The sequence below is a fragment of the Oncorhynchus masou genome, chromosome 23 (assembly GCF_036934945.1).
Source record: "Oncorhynchus masou masou isolate Uvic2021 chromosome 23, UVic_Omas_1.1, whole genome shotgun sequence".
NCBI lineage: Eukaryota > Metazoa > Chordata > Actinopteri > Salmoniformes > Salmonidae > Oncorhynchus > Oncorhynchus masou.
In genome coordinates, this window is record NC_088234.1 from 22971498 (window position 1) to 22988218 (window position 16721).

Consider the following 16721-nt stretch of genomic DNA (forward strand, 5'->3'; position numbering starts at 1 on the left):
CAGCAAGATGTGTGACCTGTTGCCACAAGTGAAGAACATTGAAATATAAGCTATATTTATGTTGATTTATTTTCCCTTTTGTACTTTAACCTTACACTGTATATAGACATAATATGACATTTGAAATGTCTTTATTCTTTTGGAGTAACGTTTACTGTTATTTTTGTTGTTGTTTATTTCACTTTTATTATTTATTTCACTTGCTTTGGCAATGTAAACATGTTTCCCATGCTAATAGAGAGAGCGTGACAGCAGACAGAGCGTGAGAGAGCGCGACAGCAGACACAGCAGACAGAGCGCGAGAGAGCGAGACAGCAGACAGAGCGCAAGAGAGCGAGACAGCAGACAGAGCGCAAGAGAGCGAGACAGCAGACAGAGCGCGAGACAGCAGACAGAGCGCGAGACAGCAGACAGAGCGCGAGACAGCAGACAGAGCGCGAGACAGCAGACAGAGCGCGAGACAGCAGACAGAGCGCGAGACAGCAGACAGAGCGCGAGACAGCAGACAGAGCGCGAGACAGCAGACAGAGCGCGAGACAGCAGACAGAGCGCGAGACAGCAGACAGAGCGCGAGACAGCAGACAGAGCGCGAGACAGCAGACAGAGCGCGAGACAGCAGACAGAGCGCGAGACAGCAGACAGAGCGCGAGACAGCAGACAGAGCGCGAGACAGCAGACAGAGCGCGAGACAGCAGACAGAGCGCGAGACATGCAGACAGAGCGCGAGACATGCAGACAGAGCGCGAGACATGCAGACAGAGCGCGAGACATGCAGACAGAGCGCGACAGCAGACAGAGCGCGACAGCAGACAGAGCGCGACAGCAGACACAGCAGACACAGCGCGAGAGAGCGCGATAGACAGGGCGAGCAAGCCAGACAGAGCGAGCGAGCGAGCAAGACAGACAGAGCGAGCGAGCGAGCAAGACAGACAGAGCGAGCGAGCGAGCCAGACAGAGCGAGCCAGACAGACAGACTGGGTGACCCAGACAGAGCGAACCAGACAGACAGAGCGAGCAAGCCAGACAGAGGGAGAGAGAGCAAGCCAGACAGAGAGAGCGAACCAGACAGAGAGAGCGAGCCAGACAGACAGACGGAGCGAACGAGCCAGACAGACAAACAGAGCGGGTGACCCAAACAGAGCGAGCGAGCCAGAAAGACAGAGTGAGCGAGCCAGCCAGCCAGAGTGAGCCAGACAGAGCAGGTGAGCGACCCAGACAGACAGAGCGGACGGCCCAGACAGACAGAGCCAGCCATTCAGCCAGCCAGACAGAGCGAGCGAGCCAGACAGACAGACAGACAGAGCGAGCCAGACAGAAAGAGCCAGACAGACCAAGCGAGCCAGACTGACAGAGCGAGCGAGCCAGCCAGCCAGAGCGGTTGAGACGGACAGAGCTAGCCAGACAGAGCGGGCGACCCAGACAGACAGAGCGGGCGACCCAGAGCGAGCGAGCGGGCGACCCAGAGCGAGCGAGCGGGCGACCCAGAGCGAGCGAGCGGGCGACCCAGAGCGAGCGAGCGGGCGACCCAGAGCGAGCGAGCGGGCGACCCAGAGCGAGCGAGCGGGCGACCCAGAGCGAGCGAGCGGGCCAGACAGAGCGAGCGAGCGGGCCAGACAGAGCGAGCGAGCGGGCCAGACAGAGCGAGCGAGCGGGCCAGACAGAGCGAGCGAGCGGGCCAGACAGAGCGAGCGGGCCAGACAGAGCCGTCGAGCGGGCCAGACAGAGCCGTCGAGCGGGCCAGACAGAGCCGTCGAGCGGGCCAGACCCTGCCGTCGAGCGGGCCAGACCCTGCCGTCGAGCGGGCCAGACCCTGCCGTCGAGCGGGCCAGACCCTGCCGTCGAGCGGGCCAGACCCTGCCGTCGAGCGGGCCAGACCCTGCCGTCGAGCGGGCCAGACCCTGCCGTCGAGCGGGCCAGACCCTGCCGTCGAGCGGGCCAGAGCGACAGAGCAAGAGAGCGACAGAGCAAGAGAGAGAGAGCGACAGAGCAAGAGAGAGAGAGCGACAGAGCAAGAGAGAGCGACAGAGCAAGAGAGCGACAGAGCAAGAGAGAGCGACAGAGCAAGAGAGCGACAGAGCAAGAGAGCGACAGAGCAAGAGAGCGACAGAGCAAGAGCAAGAGAGCGACAGAGCAAGAGCAAGAGAGCGACAGAGCAAGAGAGAGAGAGCGACAGAGCAAGAGAGAGAGAGCGACAGAGCAAGAGAGAGCGACAGAGCAAGAGAGCGACAGAGCAAGAGAGAGCGACAGAGCAAGAGAGCGACAGAGCAAGAGAGCGACAGAGCAAGAGAGCGACAGAGCAAGAGAGAGAGAGCGACAGAGCAAGAGAGAGAGAGCGACAGAGCAAGAGAGAGAGAGCGACAGAGCAAGAGAGAGAGAGCGCGACAGAGCAAGAGAGAGCGACAGAGCAAGAGAGCGACAGAGCAAGAGAGCGACAGAGCAAGAGAGCGACAGAGCAAGAGAGCGACAGAGCAAGAGAGCGACAGAGCAAGAGAGCGACAGAGCAAGAGAGCGACAGAGCAAGAGAGCGACAGAGCAAGAGAGAGAGAGCGACAGAGCAAGAGAGAGAGAGCGACAGAGCAAGAGAGCGAGAGTCAGAGCAAGAGAGAAAGAGACAGAAAGAGAGAAAGACAGAGCAAGAGAGAAAGACAGAGCAAGAGAGAAAGACAGAGCAAGAGAGAAAGACAGAGCAAGAGAGAAAGACAGAGCAAGAGAAAGAGACAGAGCAAGAGAAAGAGACAGAGCAAGAGAAAGAGACAGAGCAAGAGAAAGAGCAAGAGAAAGAGAGAGGGTGCAGAGAGAGAGAGCAGAGAGAGAGGGCAGAGAGAGAGGGCAGAGAGAGCGAGAGAGAGATCACAGCAGCATGATTTGTGACCTGTTGTCACAAGAAAAGGGCAACCAGTGAAGAACAAACACCATTGTAAGTAGAACCCATATTTATGTTTATTTATTTTCCCTTTTGTACTTTAACTATTTGCACATCGCTACAACACTGTATATAGCCATAATATGACATTTGAAATGGCTTTATTCTTTTGGAACTTCGGGGACTAATGTTTACAGCTCATTTTGTTTATTTCACTTGCTTTGGCAATGTTAACATATGTTTCTCATGCCAATAAAGCCCTTGACTTGAGAGAGAGAGAGAGAGAGTGCGAGAGAGAGATAGAGAGAGAGAGAGAGAGAGACAGAGAGAGACAGAGAGAGAGAGAGAGAGAGAGAGAGAGAAAGTTGGCAGAGCGTCGCTAGATAATTTTCTGCAGTGTGCCTCCCAAATGCATGTAAAAGCATTGTTTGATACACCGTCATTTAATAAGGCAGGCACCTTACAAGTTTAGTTTTTGCTTAAGCGACAACAGGGAATGATTTACGTGTAGCCCCTATGCTTGTGGGAAGTGAATACTCTTGGGTCAGGCATTAGTGCAATCACATAACAGAACTCCGAGAACTCTTTTGATATTTCACCTCTGAGAACAGCAACCGGCTTCGATGTTATAGACCGGAGGCCTCATGGATATGCATTTCAGCTGAGATTCAGAGAAAAAAAAATAATTGAAAAACAGCAGGTAAAAGCTGAAATTTTCACTTGTGACATTTTAAACTAGGCTGTTGATGATCCGGCACAAATAATTATCTTAGCGTGCCAAAATTATAATTACTACATTTAAAGAACGAATATCGTAGGGAATAAATGTAACTTTTGTCTTTAAAAAAAGAGTTACGGCAAGTTTAATCAGAGCAGTCACATGACTAGGTCGCATTTGTAAATGAGAACTTGTTCTCAAGTGGCCTACCTGGATAATTAAAGGTGAAATAAATATATATATTATCTTATTATTATTATTATTATTATTATTATTATTATTATTATTATTTATATATATATATATATATATATATATATTTTTTTTTATAAATCTGTCTTTACAAAGATGACTGGTACCGTACTGACACCGACTAAGAGCAGACTGGAAAGGCAGATAACTCTTAGTGCTATTCACAACTCTTTTCATAGAATTACATAGAAAATAATGTAATATCTAACACAGAGCAGAAACTAGGGATAACAACTGCCCTGAAATGCGATCCCCTTAATTAAGAAAAAATAACCCAATCACATGACAGCAAACTATTTTTGTGTTATTTTATTTTGAAACGCAAACCCTTTTTTTTCTTCCACTGACCCGAAAATAGTTGAAATGTCTCGTAAAAACAACAACGTTACTGCAGTTATGACATTTTCCCCACAGCTGGTGTGAGGCTGTCTACTTGGTTTTTCTCTCATTTGAGAGGTTTAATTAAAAAGTAAGATGACACATTGAGGCATCATACTCCATAGCTAATTATCACCAACCCACACACTCTCGATGGTGCTAAAATACAACGTAAAATGATACATATCCTTCCTCTTTATTTACTCTGCTCTTTACTCTCCAATTAAAAGAGCCCTCCAATTATAGTGTCAAACAATCGAGGAAAAAGTTTCAAGTTACTTGCAGGTTGGCATTTCGTTGAACGGTGTGTATCCTGTACATAGGACTACTAAAACAAAACTTGAAACTTGTTCCTAGATTGCTTGACACTAATTGGTGGGCTCATAGGCCATAATGTGAAAATTATGCCAAATGTTAAGACTGAAATGTGATCAAATGAATAGCTCTTGAATAGTGTTTCACGGTCTAAAAGCAAAGGATTTAGTGTGCTCTTTGAGAACAGTTTCATGACAACAAACCATACATCTATCCACACACTTTCACCTCGTCAACAACCTCCTCTTCACTTCTCCTGCTATCAAAACGACTGCCAACGCTCGTAACGTCTACCATTTATACCCATAACAGGTTACACTTTTTGGGAGATAGTCCAGACAGTATGACCATCTGTAGAGCATTTACAGATGGACTATCAACAAACTATCTGTTGAGAAGTAAGTGTTTGCTAAGGTTACGCTAGAATCATGGTCAAGGTTAGGGTTACATTTAGGGTTGGGTTAAGGTTAGGGTTGGGTTGGGTTAAGGTTAGAGCTAGGATTAGTAGACCATTAGTTGAAATAACTGAATTACCAACAAGCTAGTGACAGACATGAAACAGAACAGATGGGAAAGAGAATAAAATCTGTCCTACCTGGTTTACTGTCCAAGGCGCCAAAGTCCAGTGAGTACTTGACCACGTGGTAATTGTTCCACACGTACAGCAGGTTGTCCCGTGGGTTGTAATCCACGGCGGCGATGTACTGGTATGAGTTGGGGAAGGGGATGTCCAGGAAGCCATCTTTACTCAGCTCTGTGTTGTAGATATAGTCGATCTTGTTCCCTGTCGCCTCGTTGTCGTCGTCTTCGTAGACCGACTTCACCACGTATAGAATACCGCAGATCATGAAGGCGTTGGATGCCGAGCGCTTGTCGTAGGCGGTATCCCAGGTTCCTTCTACGCGGAGAGTATATGGGTTCAGTTGGCTGATGACGATGCGCCCGTTATTCTGCTCCGTTGCGTAGATGACCCACAGGCCGTTCTCGTCCACGGCGAGGTCGATGTCCGACTTGCCGCCCCAGCGGTATGGCGAGGTGTCGTGGTAGTTGGCGCTGCCAATGATGGCCTCGCCACTCTTGATGCGTGTGCGCAGGTCGAACTTGACGATGTTGCGCGTGCGCTCCTTGTTGAAGAACAGAGCGCCATCGTACACTACGAAGCCCGTGCCGTCGACGCGGTGCGGCAGCTTGTACGTGGTCGTGGGTCGCCCGGCGATGAAGTCCTCTTTGGAGGAGTACTCGGTCAGCGTGTCCGTGCGGTATGGCGTCCAGGGCATGTAGTAGATCTTGTCAGAGGCCTGGAGGGGGTCTTTACACCAGGCACCGGATTGGTGGTCCGACTCAAAGAGGTGTTCGCTCTGGTACACCCCTCGCAGCAAGCCGGGGCACAGGAATACTGAGGAGCCAAAATGGAGGACAGACAAAACGCAGAGAGTTACTTTGGCATGAATTAGACTTCAGTATTGGACTACGACAACTCGAAGGAGAAAGGACAAAAGAAGGCTAGTGTAAAAGGAAGTCACTGCCTTTACCTGATGAGGACAACGTTTACAATGCATTAGTTCTTTAATAGTTCATTTATGTCGGCTATACAACAAATAGGACAGGAACAATAGTTGTCAATGTTGCTTAAATATACAATGAACGAGGTATGAGAGTATTATGATTTCAGAACATGCACGTACGCGTACCCACACTCGGCTAGCTATCCACATATTTACAATAGGCATGTAATCAGTGACATGATCAGTGTAATACAAACATCAATGCATTCCATACACTTATTTCACCCATGCCAACTCCTCAGTGCTACTGTATCATTGGTTAATAAATAACATCTAATAGGGAATGTCTAATACAAACGCATTAAAAGATTATGATAAATAGCTCAAGCATAATTATTGGCATTTGGGGCCCAGGAACACAATAATGACTATCTATATTACTACATGAGAATATTTTTCCATTATTGAGATATCTTCCGTCTGTGGCATCATGATTTACAATGCCCCTGCATTCTAAACTAATTATACCCTAACTGGTTTGTACTGAGATCTTATAAAGTAATGCAGCATATGAGTCGATAGCGTGCATCCCTTGCCGAAGGTGATTCCGTTTCAAGATGGATTACACTTTGACCGCCGACTGAGTCAATTTCAAGTTAGCCGTCGAGATAAAAAGATTACATTTGAATTTAAGTCCTACTCATACGAATTTAACATATGGAGCACGTCATTTATTTGGACCGAGAGACGACAACAACATACATAATTATCTAAAAACGGGATCGTCGACAGCGTCTTGAAAAGTGATCTTTTTGTAATAATGTATATTCACTTGCGCTCCCTTAAAACAGACTCATGTACCGTTTAAAAAGTAACATGAGCACAGAATCTGTGAAACGTACAGATAACTCAATAATAAATTAGGATTGAAGGAAGGAAGGTTTGAAATACTGTCGGTCTACACTTAAAAAAAAAATTGTGATTTGACCGTAGCATAGGATGCTAAGAGCAGTGCTATTGTCAAGCGCTAGACGAAAGCAACAAAGAATTAAGACGACCTAACATTTCCACCCAAGTTCGTTAGGATTCGGGGTGCGTCACATGAGCAATAACAACACATGGAAAGTGGGCGAAAGCTTCTTAATTCATGACAGGTGAGCGGCCTGACACCCCCGATGACAGGTGCTCCTGGGAACTCAGGCAGAGGTAAAAAGCAGCGTGTTCAGAGAAGAAAAACAACAAGCCTGACTCCCCTGTCATCTCTTAAGATTAAACTTGTCTACCTGCATGTGAATAACATACCGTGATGCCTCCCATTGCACACATCTAAACTAGCACACAACCAAAATGCTCAGAGGGTGTCTTCGGCTTAATAAGGCTTCCAGAATCGAGCATGGCCCGGTAGGTAGTCCTTTACTGAAAGGAAATTGGGTCTGCATCCTAAATGGCACTTTGTTCCCTATTTAGTGCACTACTTTCAACCAAGGACTATAGGTCAAAATGTAAAGCACTATATAGGGTAGAGGGTTCATCTGGGACGCAGCCTGCGCTTTGGAGAGTTGATATTTGATCTATGGGTTAAGGTTATATGAGTGCACCCTTAGCTTTAAAACATGACTGTCTCAGGGGCCAGGACCAAAACAACTGCTAACACAACACTGGGGCCCAGGTGCAGTAGTAGGCTCTCTTATCATGCACGGTAGTATTCCAATAATATCTGAACATGTGGGCGTCTTTGTGCATTCTGCCATATTGACTGGGAGTCCCTGAAGGTTATAACATCATCATGTTAGGCCTATATATAATCTGGAATGCTGACAGTTTATTGAGCGAGGCTATTGGCGTCCACGCCTCTCGCCTTTAATATGATGCTGCTGGCAAACATGAACAGAATAACTTTCAATTACCTGGGAAAGAAAATGTTCTGGATAGATGCATATAGTGGAAGAAAGATATGGCGTGTATTACTGCAGTCACATGAAAGATAGCTATGCTACTGACTATCTACGAACCGCCGATGTTTAACCTAGTTTTTATTTTCAGGTGAATCGTGACAAACATGAACATCACTTCGACCATCTAAAAGCAGTGGGACTGTTAAAACACTTCACACGACATTTTCTATTTCCCCAAAATCTAAAACACTAAAAAAATGTGTGTCTGTACTGTTGAAATAACCTTTGCCTCACGTGAACGTCTTAAGAGTTTTGTCATAGGTTCTGTATTCTAAAGTATTTTTGTTGGCAGTGTTTGGGTCTAGATTGACAATAGCACTTTGTACATTGTCAAAAACGGGACTACTATTTACATGACCCATGAGGTCACTCGATGTGGGACCCCAACCTTTTTATAACGAACGAACACAGTCGTCAATGTATGTCCCTCTCCCATAAATCCGATGATCATGACAATGAGTTTGGTTTCCATGCAAAACATGCTAAAAGCCTGCACTTAAAACACATTGTGATACGGTTTTAATGCTTAGTAAGACTTTTCAAAAGGCATGTAATGACCTCCTACTAATGTCTTATGGCGTGTTACCGACATGTCCTACTACTAGGGCACACATTGTATTAGCAGACATTGGAAGGTCAATAAAGAGCAGATGATGTAAGAGAATAGCTGCTATGGCAACCCCCATCACCAAGCAAAGCATGAACCCCAATGAAGTCTCGAAAATAAAGGAGTGGGCAATTAGTTACCTTTTTGTTCCACTTCTATTTTAGGCATGAGAAGGAGAGAAAAGAAGAGAGAGATACAGAATAGATTAATGATGCGATAACTGGCAAAAGACTCAAGTTTACTTCAGCAGGTCAAACACATTGGAACATTAGCACTGTGGATGATGAGGCTGCTTCGTGGTGGAGTAGTTGGAACAAAACATTCCATCGCAAAGCGCTGGGAAGGAAACGTGTCGCTTGTCACACACAGCCTGTGGGGGAAGAGAGAGATTAAATCATATCTTTAGACATGTGAATCGTGTGAGTGCGGCTTTGAAGTGACGACAACTCCAAGATAGGGGGAGAGCGAGAGAGAACAGTAATTAACTTGATCAGAAGTCAACTCCAGATGTGTTCATTAAAAACAGTGGAACATATGGTTGCGCTCTGTACAGACTCCTTCAGTAGACACACGAGGGGAAAACAAGAGCACCACGTGCAGATCTGAAGACAGAAACTCCACAGCAGCACATCTTCTATTTTGAAATTGATAATTGGTGATTTATCACCTGTGGGTTGATAAGGCTACAACGATTAGCATATGGCCATCTCCATTCTAGTGATATCAGGAAAGAGACACAAAATTAAATCATTTTGTTCACATGGCAAATTCCCCTGGTACGTGCAAAGATGTCGACAACCATCACAAGAGTAATTGGTCAATCAATCATAACGACATGGAAGAAGCGCATGTGCAAACGTTTCTGTGCCATTAACTTGTATTACCTACAGATTTCTGTTGCCACTCAACCTCATCGCTTATTTAAGGTCTTCTGGTGAAGAGTGGCAGGACTTTAAAGCCAAGTGTCATGTAGCCTTGTTAGCCAGCCATGCGCGTCAAAGACTGTCGAGCGGGACCAAGTGTAATATTATTGTATGGTTTGAATTTTGAACTTGATTCAGTATTGGCATGGTCACACATCAGCCACCTACTGCTACTAGCCTTGCCGCAGACCCTTATTCTTCGGTAATACTCGATCGCACACTGATTGCAAGCAATTGGAATCCATGATTGTGTGGACATGTCCTGTTGTCGATGCCTGTGGAAGCTGGTCAGAAAGGGCTTGTTGACTGATCTAAGAATGGCAAACAAGTCTAAATGTAATATCAATACTGTATATAGCAAAGTGATTGCAGCAATTGCTGTACTTAAAAATGACATGATTGTCTGGACATGTCTTGGCTGTAAATCCTTGTTGTCTCTGCCTATAAGGTTCTACTCCAGTTTCGAAGTTTCCCCTACGTCCACGATCAGCTTTCCCCCAATCCAAACATGAACTATTAGTGGGGAAACTGCCAAACTGACCCAAGATCAGCGTCTAGAGGCAACTTCACCATACTCCATAAGGTTCTAGTCTACAAGAGTCTGGTTCCCTGGTGGGGTTAACGGCAGGACATGCATCTGCCCCCATGCGACTGCTCCCCTCCTCTAATCCTGGATCTAATAAAACCGGATTAACCCCAGGGCTTACGCGGTAACTCCTCAAAACGGAGAGGAAGAGAGAGGGAGGCACAGAGAGAGGGAGGGGAAATGGGAGAGAGCGAACCACAGAAAAAGAAAAGTGAGGCACAGGGGAAGAAATAAGGAGGAGGAGACGAAGAAGATGATGACGAAGACGATGAGATGAGCGGAGGGAGGGGAGAGATTGAGAGAGAAGGAGAGATTGAGAGAATATTTAATTCCATTTTCAAAAGACATACTGTGTGTCTGACCACACACGGCTCATCATAGGAATTCTGATGCCTTTTAGTTGTTTGGGATTGATCATATTTCAGATACAGTATATCCATGATAACAACAGCCTGAATCGATCAATGGATGCAAACAGCACACCAACGACACCGCGCGTTTGAGGGCATTAGTTTTATCAAGACGAGGCGCAGACTAATCTTGATTATTGAGCGTCTGTTTCCGGGACACAGATTCTATCTAGTCGTCGACTAAAAACCATGCTGAATGGAGAATCTCCATCGGAAATGATTTGTTGTTTGTGATGCGAGGGCATTTCTAGATCGGTGATTCTGTGCAGTCCGACTGCAATGTAGCCTCAAACACATGCATTATCTCACACCACAGGTCACAAACTGAATCTAGGTAAACACAAAACCTCTCACACTGAACTCGTCTAATCTATTACCAGATCATTGGCTCCCACACAACAGTACTGAAGGGTGTTACTGTATTTGATTGAGTGATCGCTAGCGGTTGTGAGGGAGGGTAATGATCTGTAGCAAAAACCATTAGCTCTTTTAAGAGATGGCAGGATTGCGAAGAGATGGACGAGCAAGTAGCCGTGGGACGCGCCCGGTGTCCTTGTCACAAGACGCCGCCACTTCCGTGGTTACACGTTCCGCATGTTCCCTGTCATCTTCCGTGTACGTCCCCAAGGTAAAATCACTCTGGCTGTTTGCAATTATTTATCTAGAAAAGGCGTGGCCGGGCTGCTAGCGACGTACCCAGGATAGGTTAGTTCAGTGGCACTCAGATTAAAGGAAAAAGGATGGAGAAACAAGATAATTGATTCATATGAAATGTGCCTTTTCCCATTGTGACCGTAATACAATTTTGGTCATGGTTGTCACAGAGTCATTAAAAGTCTGCCTGTCTGAGTGTACTAAGTGTATACTGGCTCAGCCAAGCAATCTTCTCAAAGCAGAACGGTTATGAATATATCATCTCCAAATCAAACTACTCACATTTCACGGGTTGAAATGCATTTGGACAGTTCAAAGAGAGTAATGCCACTTGAACAACGTTTAGCCAAGTGACGGTCGTAGATACGGTCTACACAACCTGGTGGTATACCAGGGGAAGAAGGTCCACAGGCTGTATGACCTTCCGGCACAGTGAAGTGAATGTAAAATGGCTTCCAGGCCAAACAGAGTCTCTGCTGTACTAGAGTAGATATAGTCAATGTCTATTTTCATATTTGGCCATGGGCAGAAACAGCAATATCTTTCCTGCCATCTGCTGATGCACAGGTTCTCCTGAACTCTTCAGTTTGTGAAGATATGGCGTTTCAAACATCATATGTTACACGTATGAATATAATCTACCTCTCAAACCTCCCAACTTCAAAACAGTCTTAATTCAACTACTTGTGTCACACATCAAGCGCTGTGTCACACCATATCTACATATTTTACATACATGTTGTCACGCCTGCCTCCGCTCTCCCTCTCTGGCGCTAGAGGGCTGTCCTGTTTGTTCCCCGTGTCTCCATTAATGTTATGTGTTCACGTCCAGACACTGTCCTGTCCCATGTCCGTCGCCATTAAATGTTCACTCTCTGTACCTGCTTCTTGTCTCTACCAGCGTCGACCCTTACACATGTGCATATGGCTGCGTTCATACAGGCAGCCCAATTCTGATATTTTTACCAATCACAGATCTTTTCACATCAGGTCTTTTCCCGAGCTAATCTGAATGGTCCAAAGACCAATTAGTGAACACAAGATCAGAATAGGAGCCTATTTGACCTCAAAATTGACATCACCTTACTTAAATGTCTAAAGAACGCCATTTCCTTATTCAAGGCATACAGCTATCTGCAAATACTAAAAGGCCTGACTGACACTAAGCCTTGCTAGCCCTGCCCACGTAAATGACAGCTGTATGGGTGTGCATTTCAATAATTAACGCTTCCCAATGGCGGTGAGGTGGTTGAATGGTATCATTAGGAGCTAATAGAGATTCATGGTTGAGAGGAGGCCATTTTGGTTATATTTCGCCCCCTTTCTCCCTCCTCCTCTACCTGTGCTCTGAACCTAGGAGGGAGGGCACGGTGACTATTCCATTTCTTAATTAATGACAGAAATTAGATGCTTTCAATAGCATGTGGGAGGTCACGGGTACAATGTTGCCCAACTTTTTTCTCTCTCTCCCTCCATCCATGCATCCTTCATCCCGCTCTCTTAACCTCTTGCTCAGTCTATTCCTTTTCCTTCCCTCTTTCTCCATGCCCCCTGTCCCTCTCATATTCTCCCCCGCTTCTCTCCTCTGTCCTCCATTTTTCTCGCTCCCTCCCGCCGTCACTCCTCTTCTTTCCCCCTCGGTCGCTCTTCCACCCTGAGAGTGGTAGCTGTGCTCTTTCATAACCTTGACGATGCAGGAACCCGCCAGTGTGTGTGTGTATGTATATGTTCAGTATGTGTGTGTGTGTGTGTGTGTGTGTGGGCGCGTGTGAGAAAGGTGCAAGGACTTGGCACACGGTCAATCAGTCATGCACCGGAGAGTGGCAGCTGACAGACCGATACAGGGGAAAACACAAACAAGAGAAGACAAAAAAACATGAAATACATTTTCAGGAACATGAATCGGAATTGGAGCAGAAGTAACTTAATTGCACTTCCTAAAGATGCCTCGATTCCAGAGACCTTGATATTACAGAGAGGGCAGCAAGAGAAAGCATGCAGAGATGACATAAGGAGAAAGCTTTTAGTCTGGTGGTAAAGAGGGTTTGGTGAAAGACCACAGAAGAAAGGGGGTGCTTCATTACATGAGTCACAATGTCGGAACTTTGATTAGCAGGGCAATATCACAAAGACAGACTCGAAAGAGGCCAATCTCCAATTAGAGTGATAGCCATGGCACAGAGCAGCCCTTGCGCTTTGGTTTCTCGTTTCTCTGAACTTAGAACCCGTTTCAAAAAGTGTTTGTGTGTGTGTTAATGCCTGGATCGGCTTGTTTGTGTTTGTGTTTGTGTGTGTGTGTGCGCGCATGAAGGACAAAAAGAGAACACCCAGAACGAGGACCTGATAGATTACACCAGGCCCACATGGCTATTACGGGGGGGAAAGCATTCACGCCGACATTCATCCACATTGGTAATCGCACCCTTCCTGGGCAATTACTGACCCACTCTACTGGAAAAATGCAGGAAAATACAAGCATTAATGTCTATTTCCAGAAGTGTGTTTTTTTCCCCTTGCCTCTCCATGTATCTCCTATGATAATCTAGCTTCACTCTGTATCCTTCTTGAAATAAGAAGTAGGTTCATTGACCAATGTATTATTATGTATTCCTCTTACACTGAACAAAACTATAAAACCCAACACGTTGGTCCCATGTTCCATGAGCTGAAATTAAAGATCCCAGAAATGCCCCCTACGCACAAACATCAAATTTTTCTCAAATTTGTTTACATCCCTGTTAGTGAGCATGTATCCTTTGCCAAGATAATCCATCCACCTGACAGACGTGGCATAAAGAAGGTGATTAAACAGCATGATCATTAAACAGGTGAACCTTGTGCTGGGGCAATAAAAGGCCCCTCTAAAATGCACAGTTTTGCACATAACAATGCCACAAGTCTCAATTGGCATGCTGACTGCAGAAATGTTTCCAGAGAATTTAATGTTCTTTCTCTACCATAAGCCACCTCATTTTAGAAAATTCGGCAGTAGATACAACCAGCCTCACAACCGCAGTCCACATGTAACCACGCCAGCCCAGGACCTCCAAATCTGGCTTCTTTGCCTGCGGGATCATCTGCGACCAGCCATCCGGACAGCTGATGAAACTGTGGGTCATTTTCCCAATGAAGTAACCGACTGGAGAAGTGTGCGCTTCACAGATTAATCGTGGTTTCAACTGTACTGGGCAGATGGCAGACAGCGTTTCTGGCGTCATGTGGGCGTTTGGCTTGCTGATGTCAACGTTGTGAACAGAGTGCCACATGGTGGCAGTGAGGTTATGGTATGGGCAGGTATAAGCTATGGACAACAAACACAATTGCATTTTATCGATGGCAATTTGAATGCACATAGATATCTTGAGATCCTGAGGCCCATTGTCGTGCCATTCATCCGCCGCTAATCACATCATGTAACGCACGGCCCCATGGCGCAAAGATCTGTACACAATTCCTGGAAGCTGAAAGTGTTCCAGTTCCCGCCAATATCCAGCAACTTCACACAGCCATTAAAGAGGAGTGGGACAACATTGCTTGCGTAGGCCACAATCAACTTCCTAATCAACTCTACACGAAGGAGATGTGCCGTGCTGCACAAGGCAAAGGGTGGTCACACCAGACACTGACTGGTTTTCTGATCCACACCCCTACCTTTTTTAAAGATATCTGTGACCAACAGATGCATATCTCTATTACCAGTCATGTGAAATCCATAGATTAGGGCCTAATGAATGTATTTCAATGATCTGATTTCCTTCTATGAACTGTAGCTCAGTAAAATCATTGACATATTTGCATGTTGCGTTTATATTTTTGTTCAGTGTAGTAAGTAGCCTTTGCCTGCTCACAGTTGGTTAAAATCACATGGCCCACACCAGATGTCATCAGTGTCTCTAGATGATGTCATCAGTGTCTCTAGATGATGTCATCAGTGTCTCTAGATGATGTCATCAGTGTCTCTAGATGATGTCATCAGTGTCTCTAGATTGGGAAAACATACCAATTTTTTTGACGACAAAACCTAGAAACCCTGCGTCTTTACATAGCGCTGGAGATAATGAATTTGATGTTGAAATAGAGTGAATGTTGCCTTTAATCAATCCGCGACAAAACACAATATGACTGTGGATGTGGGGGCCTACTAGTTAAAACCATGGACATATAATCTGTTACCAGATCAGTATTAAAACCAAACGACTGTGATATTTGAGATACAGGTCACGGATTTGTCTTCCCTCTCACATTTGCACACACACTGTGTGAGATCAGAAGCCATCATCATAAGCCTTTCCCAGTTACAGGGTGATCAGCTGTCACTAAACGATGTGACAGCACTGCAATCTCCCTTCACACATGAGGAGACATAGACCTAGTCATTCAGGTGAGTGGAGACTCTCCGTCGGTGAGTAGGATAGACGAGCACATGAGGAGACATAGACCTAGTCATTCAGGTGAGTGGAGACTCTCCGTCGGTGAGTAGGATAGACGAGCACATGAGGAGACATAGACCTAGTCATTCAGTTGAGTGGAGACTCTCCGTCGGTGAGTAGGATAGACGAGCACATGAGGAGACATAGACCTAGTCATTCAGGTGAGTGGAGACTCTCCGTCGGTGAGTAGGATAGACGAGCACATGAGGAGACATAGACCTAGTCATTCAGGTGAGTGGAGACTCTCCGTCGGTGAGTAGGATAGACGAGCACATGAGGAGACATAGACCTAGTCATTCAGGTGAGTGGAGACTCTCCGTCGGTGAGTAGGATAGACGAGCACATGAGGAGACATAGACCTAGTCATTCAGGTGAGTGGAGACTCTCCGTCGGTGAGTAGGATAGACGAGCACATGAGGAGACATAGACCTAGTCATTCAGGTGAGTGGAGACTCTCCGTCGGTGAGTAGGATAGACGAGCACATGAGGAGACATAGACCTAGTCATTCAGGTGAGTGGAGACTCTCCGTCGGTGAGTAGGATAGACGAGCACATGAGGAGACATAGACCTAGTCATTCAGGTGAGTGGAGACTCTCCGTCGGTGAGTAGGATAGACGAGCACATGAGGAGACATATACCTAGTCATTCAGGTGAGTGGAGACTCTCCGTCGGTGAGTAGGATAGACGAGCACATGAGGAGACATAGACCTAGTCATTCAGGTGAGTGGAGACTCTCCGTCGGTGAGTAGGATAGACGAGCACATGAGGAGACATAGACCTAGTCATTCAGGTGAGTGGAGACTCTCCGTCGGTGAGTAGGATAGACGAGCACATGAGGAGACATAGACCTAGTCATTCAGGTGAGTGGAGACTCTCCGTCGGTGAGTAGGATAGACGAGCACATGAGGAGACATAGACCTAGTCATTCAGTTGAGTGGAGACTCTCCGTCGGTGAGTAGGATAGACGAGCACATGAGGAGACATAGACCTAGCCATTCAGGTGAGTGGAGACTCTCCGTCGGTGAGTAGGATAGACGAGCACATGAGGAGACATAGACCTAGTCATTCAGGTGAGTGGAGACTCTCCGTCGGTGAGTAGGATAGACGAGCACATGAGGAGACAT

The 16721-nt window shown here is 46.2% G+C and overlaps 1 protein-coding gene across 1 annotated transcript in view; it reads right to left on the minus strand.

Moving 5' to 3' along the window:
* The window catches only part of LOC135510600 (adhesion G protein-coupled receptor L3-like), a 355347-nt gene that overhangs the window by 147197 nt on the left and 191429 nt on the right, over positions 1–16721 (minus strand). The window contains 1 exon segment of the mRNA XM_064931641.1: positions 5122–5922. Within this exon segment, the coding sequence (XP_064787713.1) occupies positions 5122–5922 (801 nt within the window).